Consider the following 12670-nt stretch of genomic DNA (forward strand, 5'->3'; position numbering starts at 1 on the left):
AGATATGATAGAGATAGATAGATAGATAGGATAAAGAGATAGACATGAGATAGATAGATAGATAGATAGATAGATAGATAGATAGATAGATCCAGAGAAGTAATCAATAGCATATAGAGATAGATGATAGATAGATAGATAGATAGATAGATAGATAGATAGATAGATAGATAGACAGATCCAGAGAAACAGAATCAATAGTAGAGAGAGAGAGAGAGGTGATAGAAATAGAGATGATAGATACAGATGAGTTAGATAGATGATAGATATAGATGGGTAGGTAGATAGATAGATAGATAGATAGATAGATAGATAGATAGATAATGATAGAGATAGATGGATAGATGGATATTATAAGGAATTGGCTCCTGTAATTAGAAAGGCTGGCAAGTCCAAAATCTGCAGAGCTGATGTTCCAGTTTGAAGACCATGAGGCAGGAAGAATTGCCTCTTACTTGGGGGAGGCTCAGCTCTTTGTTCTATTCAGGCCTTCAACTGATTAGATGAGCCCGCCTACATGAGGGAGGGCAATCTGCTTGATGCAGGCTACCTATTTAAATGTTAATCTTATCCTAAAGCACCCTCACAAGGAAGACGCCAGAATTATATTTGACCAAGTATCTGACCTAGTCAAAGTGACACATAAAATTAACCATCACAAGCCCACCCCTTGTCAACTTGGCACCTGTACACATCTCCTTAAACCACACTTAATCTCCAAATAAAGACAACAGTAAGGTCATAATTCCACCTAATGTGATACAACTCTCCTGTGTACAACCAAACACACACACACACTTTTCCCTGAAGAGGAGTTAAAGTCCTTGAGTGAATTTTATTCTTTTGCTTATACCCTGTAACTTAAATAATATGATGTAAAGTTAACAACATTTAACTATGCTATAAAGTAGATACATGTTATTTTACACAATAAGGGAATAAGAGAAGACAGAAAACAAAATTGTTGGCTATACACACACACAGAGATATATTCATTAAAAACATAAGGAGGATTGATTACATTCAGAATGTCCGAATGGAGAAATAAAATAAAATATGAGGAGGACGTACCATAACCATGACAGTCCTTGTTGCTGTCATTGGTCATATGGTTGTAGCTGGTATTCATCACCACCTTCTTCCACTCCCCATTCTGTATTCCCTTTGTCTTCAGCAAGCCCCTCATCTGGTCCTGGCTCTTTACTTGCTGGGATGATCTAAACCTTCTCACCTGAAGGGTCTGGGCTATAGTATTTCTACCTGGGTGGGATTGTTGAATATTCCATTGACCTTAATCACAGGGCTTGGTAATACTGTGGGACACCCCATGGGATCTCCTGTATTCCAGACATGCCCTTCCTTACTTCCATCATGGAGTAGTAGTCCAATTTCCCCTTGGCAGTCAGGATCCAGTCACCCACACCAGCACAGAAACTCTCTATTTTGCTTGTTGATTCAGAGGCATGTGGAGCCCAAAGTGGCCAGGTGGCAGTCTTAACTTCCCGTTCAATGGAATCATGGTTGTGTCTCCTGGTGGCAGCATTCCTCCGTTTGGAACTAGATCTCTATCTCAGCAGAACATAAGATCATAGGAACAGGAAGCAAAAATTTTCTGGTGGGTCACCAGTATGAGAATAAGAGTGCCACTGCCATTAACTTACCTTGATTTCTGGACCTGTGAGTCTGACTTTGGGAGAAACACCACTACGTATTGGATGCTGATTGAGAGCATATACAGCCTCCTGGAGAACCATTCCTAAGCCCCGCAAGGTACTGCCACCTAGCTGGTGCTGTAACTGAGTCTTCAAAAGGCCATTCCACTGTTTTATCAAGCCAGCTGCCTCAGGATGGTGGGAACATGATAAGACCAGTGCATTCCATGCCACATTGCCACACTTCGTCTGCTGTGAAGTGAGCTCCTCAGTCAGGAGCAATGCTGTGTGAATACCATGACTGTGGATAAGGCATTCTGTGAGTCTACGGAGGGTAGTTTTGACAGAAGCATTGTGTACAGGGAAGGCAAATCTATATCCAGGGTAAGCGTCTATTCTGGTAAAAATATTGTCCTTTCCATGATGGAAATGATCCAGTGTAATCAACCTGCCACCAGGTAGCTAGCAGATTACCCTGGGGAATGGTGCCATGTCAGAGACTCAGTGTTGGTTTCTGCTGCAGCAGAGTGGGCATTAGCAGTGGCTGTAGCTGGGTCAGCCTTGGTGAGTGGAAGTCCATGTTGCTAAGCCCATGGATAACCTCCATCCCTGCCACCATGCACACTTTGTTCGTGAGCCCATTGGGCAATGACAGCGGTGGTGGAGAAGGAGGCTGACTGGTATCCACAGAATAGGTCATGCTATCCACCCGATTATTAAATCCTCTCCTCCTGGGGTCACCCTTTGGTGAGGATTCACGTAGGATGCAAATAGCTTCAGTATTTTTGCCTCTTCGGAGAGGCCCGTCCACAGACCTCTTCTGTAAATCTTCTTGTCACCAGTTTTTCAATCGTGTTCCTTCCACGTCCCTGACCATCCAGCCAAACAATTGGCCGCAGCCCATGGATCAGTACATCGTCACACATCTGACCATTTCTCCTTCCAAGTAAAATGAACAATCAGGTTCACAGCCCAAAGATCTACCCACTGGGAGGCTTTCCCTTTCCCACTCTCCTTCAGGGATGTCTCAGGAAGGGGCTGCAGGGCTGTAGTTGTCCACTTTCAGGTGGTACCTACATATCCTGCAGAACCATCTGTAAATCAGGCCTGAATCTTCTCTTCCTCCACCAACTGATCATATAGAACTCCCCATGAGGCCACAGGTGCAGGCTGGGAGAGAGAAGATAGCATAGCAGCAGCGGGACCTCAGGGCATTTGGGCCACTTCTTTATGTAACTTACGTGTGCCTTCAGGGCCTGCTCAGGCCAGATCACATGTATATACCACTTCCATTTGATGATAGAGTATTGCTCTGCACACCCAACTTTATGGATTAGTGGATCAGCTACCACCCAGTTTATGATTGGTGACTCAGACCACTGGTCACTTGGTGGCCCATGGTTAAGTGTTTAGTCTCCACCAAGGCCGAGTAGAAGGTCAAGAGCTGTTTCTGAAAAGGAGAGTGGTTATCTGTGGAGAATGGGACGGCTGCTTCAAAATCCTAAGGGACCATGCTGTGATTCACCTACAGGGGACTGCCAAGGGCTCCACACAGCATCCTTATCTGCCACTGACTCCTCAAGCACCACTGGATCTGCTGGGTCCTATGGCCCAGGCAGCAAAGCAGCTTGCATGGCAGCCTGGACCTGTGGCAGAGCCTTCTCCTGTTCTGGGCCCCACTCAAACAAGAAGCTTTTCAGGTCACTTGGCAAATGAGTAGAAATACACACTCCAATGATGAATATGTTACCTCCAAAGTCCAAATCAGCCCATTAGGCATTGTGCCTTCTTTTTAGTTTTAGGAGGGGCCTGATGCAACAACTCATCCTTCACCTTAGAAGGGATATCTGTCTCCACATACCCATACCACACAACCTCTGGAAATTTCACTGAGATGGAAGGCTCTCGAATTCTCATCAAATTTATTTCCTGTCCCCTGACATGGTAACGGAAATCTTCCCAGAGTATTTCACCTAAAATATGTATGTGCATGACCTCTAGGGCACAATGTTCCAAGAAAGGGCATTAGTAAATAGTTCTTATGGTTCAGCCCCTGCCATCTTATGGCAGATGTGTGGTTTCATTGAGTTCAACCTAAGAACAAAGGCAATTTAAAGCTTTCCTGATTACAATGTCCATTTACAAACTTTGTTTTATTTCAGCCTCACGACAACCCTTGCATGGTAAACAAAGCAGATGTTGGTGACTCTATTTATAGAAAAGTAATCTGAGGATAGGGTAGGGAGTTCAAAGGAATAAGCACAGGGTCACTCTGATTTAAAATCCTGACCGCTCCCCAATGCTCTGAAATGGACACAATCCAGTGCCCATCCAGGAAAGGAGATGCCCAGAGCATGAGTTTGTAGATGCCAACAAGACATTTCTGCTCAGGTCCTGCTAAGCTGTAGGGTGTTGGGCAGGGAGTGGGGAAGAGGGAGATGGCACCAAAAGTATTGACAGGGGAACCTTTCTATGTGTAACCAATAGTACTCTTGGAAGTTTACATTTGCTGCTGTCCTAGTCATGCATGGAGTTTTCATGCGTGGAGTTCCATGACTAGGAGTCCTAGTCAAGTCATGCGTGGAGAGCAAAATGGGGCATCTGTTTGAGCTATACCTGAGTCTTGGTTCAACGTCTGCACATTTGTTTAAATTGTGTCTATTGGCCAGCCCCTCTCTGGTTGTTAAAGTCACCACATGTAAAATCTCTCACATCTGAAAGCAAATTTCAGGGACACAATGCACATCCCTTTCTCTGGGGACCTGGTCACTCATTCATTCATCCAGAGACAGGCACAGACAGGCTGGGACACAGGAGCTGGCAATGAGGTCTCCACTGGGCCGGAGCTGAGCGGCTATCTGGAATAAAGGGAGGGATTGCCGTGGCGGGAGCTGTGTGGAAGGTGCCAGGTCCTGATGGAAGAGTTGGAACTCTGAGACTGCACAGGCAAGAAGCCTGGCTTCTGATGTGCTCTGGATCTTTAGGCAGAATCGCTTCATCCCTCCAGGGCTCTGCTTCATTCATTTGTAAATGAAGGGGTAAGACCAGCTGATCTCTGAGATTCCAGCTCTAATTAATTCTAAGCCCCCATTTACTCAACAGAAAGACTGTGGTGCTTTCATAGTGTTTGTGCCTCTCATAAAATATTTATCTCCTCCTACTCTGTAGGGTAATTTCAGTGTCTGTGCTAGACAGTGTCCGTGCTAGGACTATCATTTGGGAATTGCAGACTAAAACCATCATAACTTATTAGCTAAATGACCTGGGGCGGGGCTTTTGGCTACTTTCTTTCTTTTTTTTGTAGAGACACGGTCTCATTTTGTTGCCTAGACTGGTCTCAAACTCTTGGGCTTAAGCAATCCTCCCACCTTTGGCCTCCCAAAGTGCTGGGATTACAGGCATGAGCCATCACACCCAGCCACACTTTGAACTCAGTTTCTTCATCTGCAAATAGAAATATTAATGCCTTTCCTGCCTGTATCCCATAGGGTAATTGTGAGGATCAGTGTTCACAATGGGTGTGAACAAGTTCCTGTAAAATATGAAAGGGTGCCCTGCATAAAGGATTATTATGATGATAAATTGCTTGGAGACCTAGGCTCCCTGTGTTACTCATCGAGGACCCAGCAGAGTGCTTGGCTCTTGGAAAGTACAAGAAATGTTTGCTTGGTGAACAAATAAGTGAAAGTGTGAACAAAAGGTAGAAGCCCAAGATGGGCAAGATACAAAGGGATTCAATCTGCAAATGTGTTCTATAAGCACCACCCTCCATCCTTCTTCCACACTGAAGTGTTCAGGAGTTTACATGTGAAGGAGGAAAAAGCAGACTGTCACATCATTCTGCTGTTCAGGCCCAAGGAGCAACCTGCGGAGGTGACAATGAAGAGGGTTTGGTGGCCCTGACCCAGTTTTTGTTCTCTCAGCCCTGTGATACTGCTGAAAACTCCACTCAGCTTCTCAGCCTAATAGCTGCAGCCTTTTGTTGGTTTCTAAGCCTCTCTGCCCAAACCAATCACAAATCCACAAATGCCTGGAGAGGAAAAGATGTCAGGCTGACTTCAACGAGGCCTCTCTTCTCTGGGACCTTGGCCCTTGGTATCCCTCCAAAGCCTCCAGAAGGATGTTTTGGTCTTTCTCTAACCACTCTGTTTGTTCTCCGTGGGAGGTTGAATCTGTCATAAACTAGTCCATCGTAAGCTGAAGTAGAAGCCCATGGGCATGTTTTTAACAGCCCTCAGTTGGCAACAAGCAGGTTTGAGAGTCCCTGAGCCAGGCCAATATTCTCATAGAGCATAGGGGAGCCTGAGCCCAAGCCACCCACTTTGCTAATATGAGAGCTGGGACTCAAACACTGGGCACCCGATGTACATGCCAATGTGCCTCCCACAGCACCAGGCCAGTCCCTCCAGAGGCACCCCTTTGTTTTATGTTCTTCTGTCCTTGTAAGCCGGCCAGTTGCCTCTGACCATAAGATGTACTGTGGGTTCCTCCTGGGCCATGCACTGCCCCTCCCATGGGTGGGCAGTGCTGATGCCCCGAGACACTGGGCACTCTGCTCAGCCCACCCCCTCCTCCCTATCCCAAGCGCAGACCACAGAGCCAGCCACTCCATGGTCCCAGACGTGAGGTCAGCTGTGGCTGGACCCTAATGAGCCTGGAGAGCCTGATTACAGTCTGTGGCTTCCTGAGTAATCATGGCCGCCCCCCTCCACCGGACTCCAGGGTGCGCCGGTCCCTCTCCTTCCCACGCACCTCAGCCACTGCTGCCCGTCTTCCCTGGTGGCCTGAAGTGCCTTCCCTCAGCTCAGAGCAGCCACTAGCCCTCCTCTAGCCCTTCTCTCCTCTGCCCCTCACCCCTGCCTTGTTACTGGCAAGATCAGTGGCACCCCGGCCTGGAGGGTCCTTGGTCAGTCTCTGTCCACATTCCTTGCCCCCACACTAACTACTAAACTACAGTTGTTGACTTCCTCCCTAGCCAGACCAGGTCACGCCTGCTGTCAGTCCTCTGCCTGCATGACTCATGGCTGGCCTGGAGGGCAGGTGGGGCCCTGCTCACCTAAGGAAGGCAGCCTTCTGAGTCCCCTTCTCAGTCAGTGGGGACCCCGAAGCACTCTTTAGAAAAAGGCTCTGGGGTCCTCCTCCTCCAGGCAGTGCCTAAGATTGCAGCCTCTCCCTCCTCCAGGCAGCACCCAGGCCTGGAGGCCCCGGCAGTGCTGGGAGTGACACAGGAGCCAAGGTAGCAGCATGGGGGAAGGAGCTTGGGTCTCAGAGCCTCTCGGGCCTGGACTAGAATCCTGATCCCAGCGCTGTGGTCTTCAGCACGTGGCCAACTGCTGCACCTGCCCTGTCATCTGTAAAATGGGGCAACAGCCTCCTGCCTGGGACATAGCAGACGCTCAGTTGATGAAGTTGGCAAATGTCAGTGCTCTCATGTCCCTCCCTTCTCCACCCTGTGGGAGATTCGAGAAGGCACGGAGCAGGCAGAGAGTGAGCAGGACTGACTATGGCACACCAGCACCGAGCAGCTCCGTCCGCCAGCCGTGACACAGGCGGCGAGGGAGGCTTCTGTCGGCACCACAGGCACCTGTCAGTAGCCCACGCGGAGGCCCACAAGATGTAGACAGGCCCCCAATAACATCGTCCACTCTATCTTCTCACAGCCACTGCCTGGAACACCTCCCACCCCCATCTGGGTTCCCAGAGATGGCGTCAGCAGCAGCAGCTGTGGCTTAGGGGTGGATATAGAGAGGGAGGGAACCCTTCTCCCTGCATCCTCCCTCCACTCACACTAGGCTGCAGCTCCTGGGCAATGAAGGGAATGATATGACTGAGGCTTCTGCACAGACATCCACCAGCAGCATGTGGACGCTTGGGCCTCCACACCTAGGGAAAGACTCCCCAGAGCTTCCCAGGAAAGAGGAGCTGGAGGGGGCTGCTGGGGAGGAGGGAGTGTTTTTTCTCCGTTGCTGCTGGCATAGAATCCCTTAGAAATCACAGATATAGGCCAGGTGGGATGGCTCATGCCTGCAATCCCAAAACTTTGGGAGGCCAAGGCAGAAGAATCACTTGAGCCCAGGAGTTCGAGACCAGCCTGGGCAACATAGTGAAACCCCATCTCTGCCAAAAAAATAAAAAAATCAGTTGGCCTGGTGGCAGGTGCCTGTTGGAGGATCATTTGGGACCAGGAGTTCAAGGGTGCAGTGAGCTGTGATTGTGCCACTGCATTCCAGCCACAACAGAGCAAGACCCTGTCTCTGAAAAAGGAAGAAATCCTCACAGCTGGCTGCTGTGTTCTTAGGGACCAGGGAGGCGAGGTTGTCCACCAAAGATGGCGGCATAGTAAGGAATGGAGTTCCGGAAGAAGGTGAGGGGGCCCCAGCTGTGTGTGGGTGCAGGGCAGGGTGTCCTTGTCCCAACAAGTCTTCTCAGGCTTTTCCTGAGCCAAGGCTGGAGATGGGGATTGTGAACTTGTCCACCCAGAAGGTGAGAGTGGAGAGAGTGGAGTACCAGGGAGCAGGGGACCAGCCCTGGGGGAGAAGTGAGCCCAGGAGGAGTTGGGGCAGAGGGAGGAGGCAAGTGCCCACCCCGACAGGGAGGAGGGAGTGGCAGGAGAAGGGGTCACGGAGCTGCAGGGCCCTTGGAAGCTGAGTGAGCACACGATCTTGTGGATGAAATCTGAGTTTTGGAACAGGACAGTGTTGCCAGTGTTGCCACACCACCGACATCTTTGGGGGGCCTCTCTGCCTCTGTATGGCTCTCTGCTTTTCCAAACCGCAGCTGGCCCAGGCGCCAGGAGCAGAGGTAGGGTGAAGACAGACGCTATGGCTCTGCTGGTTCCCTGCAGGTCCTGCCAGGGTGGGGAGGTGGCTCCTGTGCAGGCGTCAGCCTGGGCCCGTGGCACTCTGGCTGCCAAGCTGCCAGGGGCTTCTGCAGGCCAAGGGCAGCTCCTGCCTCCCGGCTTCTCTGAGGCCAGGCTGCTGCCACTGCTGCTGGTCACCCTTCATCATTGGCTAACTCAACAATGGAATCTCAGCCTTGCTGCTGGCAGGCCACCTGAGCCATGCAGGGCCACATCCCCATGGCGGGAAGTGGGCAAGGGCAGGTGGTGTCAGGGAACTGACTGGAAGGTTTTTATTGGCTCTGGTGGGGCTGACTCTGTCTGGGCTTTGGTTTCCAGTTTAGGTCATAATAGAGGACGTATTCACTGACTCTGCTCCACTTAGAAACACTCTGGGAAGAAAACAGAGAGGGGCACAGCAGAGGGCTCAGGTAGCATCAGCCAGGATGAAGGGGCCTGTGCCACAGAATTGGATACGGCAATGGAGGGCTCCCAGCTCCCAGCATGCAGAATCCCTTCCCCCGAGAGGCCCACGTTCTGCCTTGTGTCCTCAGGGTTGGCACAGCTATGAGGGGTGGAGACTCTCAGACCCACACAGCCAGAAAGACGTGAGGTCATCAGACCCCTGTCCTGTGCGCTAGACAGGGCTTTTTAAGGAAGGGCCGTATCTTCATCTTGGCATCTCCCACAGACTCTCATGCAGAGCCAGGCTCGAAGGAGGGTCCACGGCTGCTTGGTGAATCACCCTCTTCAAGCACATACTGAGTTTTCCTGACTGCATGCCAGGCTCTCTGTGTCCAGGGCTGGGATGTGAGCCGTGGCTCCTGCCATCTTCCTGGGGCTGCACAGTCTAGCAGGGCCCGCCAGATAGTATCCAGTGTTCGCTTTCACTGTGCGGTGACTTCTCTTTCTGTGTGTTAATGAAAAGACTCACAACGTAGTAGCCTTAAGAGCTCAGTGAAGAGGCTGGGTGATCAGGGTGGGCTTCCTGGAGGTACTCACCTTTTTCTGGGCTGTCACTGTGCCTGCTTACTCACACTGGGACACAACTATTTCTCATGCCGCACTTTCTTGGTTTTCTCCTCCATGTGACCTGACTCCAACCCAGTTCCCAAATGTCTGAGAAGTCATGGGGGTGGGGTAGGGGTGAATACAGTGGTCAAAGACCATGCATGAGAAGGAGGTCAGACCGGCCTCAGAGCAGGACAGGTAATCCTGGACAACCTTGGCCCCTTCTTGAAGCTGACCAGCCCCTCGGTCCCTAACCTCATTGTGTGTGTGGAGCTATCGGCAATCCTTGCAGTGAGAAATGAGTGTCTGCTGGGCTTGTCCAGCCCTCAGGCTGTCGCCGTGCCCGCTCTGCTCGTGGGCGAGCCTCAGGTGGGGAGCCCCTCAAAGACTGACCTCTCCCATCTTCTCTCCAACCTCAGGTGCCCCCGGCCCTCCAGGACCAAGAGGACTCAAAGGAGATATGGGCGTGAAAGGGCCTGTTGGCGGCAGAGGCCCGAAAGGAGACCCTGGCAGCTTGGGCCCCCCGGGATCCCAGGGTCCTCAGGGGCAACCTGGAGAAGCCGGGCCTGTGGGAGAGAGGGGCCCTGTTGGCCCTCGAGGGTTCCCAGGCCTCAAAGGCTCAAAGGGCAGCTTTGGAACAGGAGGGCCAAGAGGACAGCCAGGCCCAAAAGGGGACATAGGGCCCCCAGGGCTAGAAGGGCCCCCAGGGTCTCCAGGGCCCTCAGGGCCTCAGGGAAAACCGGGCATCGCAGGGAAGACAGGGTCACCAGGCCAGCGGGGAGCCATGGGGCCTAAGGGTGAACCAGGGATCCAGGGTCCCCCTGGTCTCCCCGGGCCTCCAGGCCCACCAGGAAGCCAGAGCTTCTACTGAGGAGGGCTGGGGTGGAGACACTGTCACACAGAATGCCGGAGGGGCACAGAGCAGATCCAGGCCCCAGAAAGGCTCACCTACAGACAGTTGTGGTCCTCTGATTCCAACGAGGGGGTTCCCCAGGGCTGACCCTGCAGCTTTGGGCTCCCTCTTAGTAACTGTACCATAGGAAAGCAGCCCCTACTCACACATGCATGCACACATGCACACAAACGCATACACACACACACATACACACATACACACATGCATGCACACATACACACATACACATGCATGCACACGCACACATGCAGAACACCCAGGCACACACGCATGCACGCATACACATGCATGCACGCACACATGCACACATAAACACACGTGCACAGTACACATGCAGGCACACATGCACACATATGTGTACAGGCACACATGCGCGCGCACACACACACATACGCACACGCACAAACACACATATACACATGCACATACACAGATTTTTCTGCTGGCCAGGTGGGCCAACTGGGTTTCCCTGGCTGGGCAGGAGGAGAGGGCAGAGGAAGACCCCCCTCTCCTGTGACTGAGCCTGCCAGGGAGGCAGCTACCTCGGGAGGAAGATCTCACATCTGTCTCTGGGCACCCATGCTGACCAGCAGTTTCCCAGGGCTCCCCGGGGTTAAAAAACCCCAAGGAAACCTTTGCGGGTGGGCGTTACTGCCAAAACTCCAGAGGCAAAGTGGACCTGGCAACCCCAGACCCTCCCCACAAGCAAGGGAACAGCATACCCGGGAGCTGTCCCTGTCTGTCACAGCACAGTGGGGCCACGAGGCTGACATTCTCTGGCCTTGCACACAGCGCCCCCTGAGAAGTTCAACATTTATTTCTTTACATGTCCAGAAAATTCCTCAGTTCATCCTTGCCTCTGCCCTTCAGGAGCAGCCCAGAAGGAATCCAAGCAGGAGTTTCATCTGTACGGGGGCACTCTGTAGGCCCTGAAACACTGGGCCTGAGTGGAGATGGGAGACAGAGGCAGGCCAGAAGGTTCTCTCTGCACAGCTGCCTCTCTTGCTGTCCCTGAGGCTGGCCTGCCCCATTCCCCAAGGGAGTTCCTCTGGAGTGGTGGGGAGGAACAAGCTGCAGAAGGGCCAACCCCTTGCAACAGGGCAGCTCTCACCTCCTGCACCCAGCTCTCCTGATCACAGCTGCGTGCTGACATTGTCCCACCAGGACCCACAATGGCCCGAGCCCTCTTTTCCTGGGCAGCCAGCTGGGCTAGGAGTGGGAAGGGCCTGGACACCCACAGAGGCCCCCCGTGTCATCACTCCTTGGCACCCACCAACTTCCTGCACACACGGGCAGAGAGGGGCGCTGGGAAGTCACCCCGCAGGGTGGAGGTCTCCTGTTGGCTACACTTGCTCTAAAGCTGCTTTGCCTTTATGTTCAAACAGATTCAGACCCCCTGTCCCACCCAGGGTGAGGGCATAGAGTTTCTCCTTCCCAACACAGACCCAGAGAACAGCCCTTCCCTGCCCAAAGTCTTTCTGCACCTTCCTGACTGTCCTGGATGTGCAACTGGTTTGCACCACACACCCCATGGCCATGTAACTCTCCTGTCCACATATGTAATACCATGCTGCATAGTATTACTGACTCAGTAAACAGCTATTTCCAGGAGTGAGGTGTCTTTGAGTCCTTTCTGCCTGACTTGGGGGCATGATGCCTTCAGGGCTGCACTCCAGGTGAGCCTCTGAAGGAGAACCAGTGACAAGGGTCCCCCAGAAATTCGATCTCACTGTGGACTTGGGTCTAACCTCATTTTCGAAACAGAGTTTGGCCAGGGACCAAGAGCGTCTGAGGGAATTACCTGGAGAGAGCAGGAACAGAGCAGGAAATGGTAAGCCCCGTGCATCTTGCAGCTTGGCCCTGGAGCTCTTTGGCTAAAACAAGATTAGAAAACAGGGCAGGCCTGGACATGTGAGTGACACCTCCTGCTTCTGGCTTTTGTCTCCAAGACAAGGAGATAGAACAGGAAAGGAGGCAGAGACCAGGCCAGACCTGCCCCAAGGGGCCTGGCTTGGCAGGGTCTGCGGATTACGGAAGAGGACAGCCGGATCCTCTGTGAGTCGGCACAGCAGCTTCACTTACTGGCAAAATAGATGTGACCTAGTGCAAGCCTGGGGCCCTGTTTTTTGTTTTTGGGTTTTTTTTTTTTTTCTTGGTGGGTTGGTGCTTAGTTGAGGAAGTGAGCAAAAGGGCATGGGAGTGAGGATGGGGCCAAACATGGCTGCCTCACGTGGACCTCACCGCTTCCTCTGT

The 12670-nt window shown here is 51.9% G+C and overlaps 1 protein-coding gene across 1 annotated transcript in view; it reads left to right on the top strand.

Moving 5' to 3' along the window:
- SCARA3 (scavenger receptor class A, member 3) overlaps positions 1-12028 on the top strand; it is a 22695-nt gene extending 10667 nt beyond the window's left edge. Inside the window, exon 5 of the mRNA XM_011983875.1 lies at positions 9921-12028. Within this exon, the coding sequence (XP_011839265.1) occupies positions 9921-10372 (452 nt within the window). The 3' untranslated portion in view covers positions 10373-12028. The remainder of the gene's footprint in view (positions 1-9920) is intronic.
- Positions 12029-12670: the final 642 nt, after the last annotated feature.

The sequence above is a fragment of the Mandrillus leucophaeus genome, unplaced genomic scaffold (genome assembly GCF_000951045.1).
Source record: "Mandrillus leucophaeus isolate KB7577 unplaced genomic scaffold, Mleu.le_1.0 Scaffold256, whole genome shotgun sequence".
NCBI lineage: Eukaryota > Metazoa > Chordata > Mammalia > Primates > Cercopithecidae > Mandrillus > Mandrillus leucophaeus.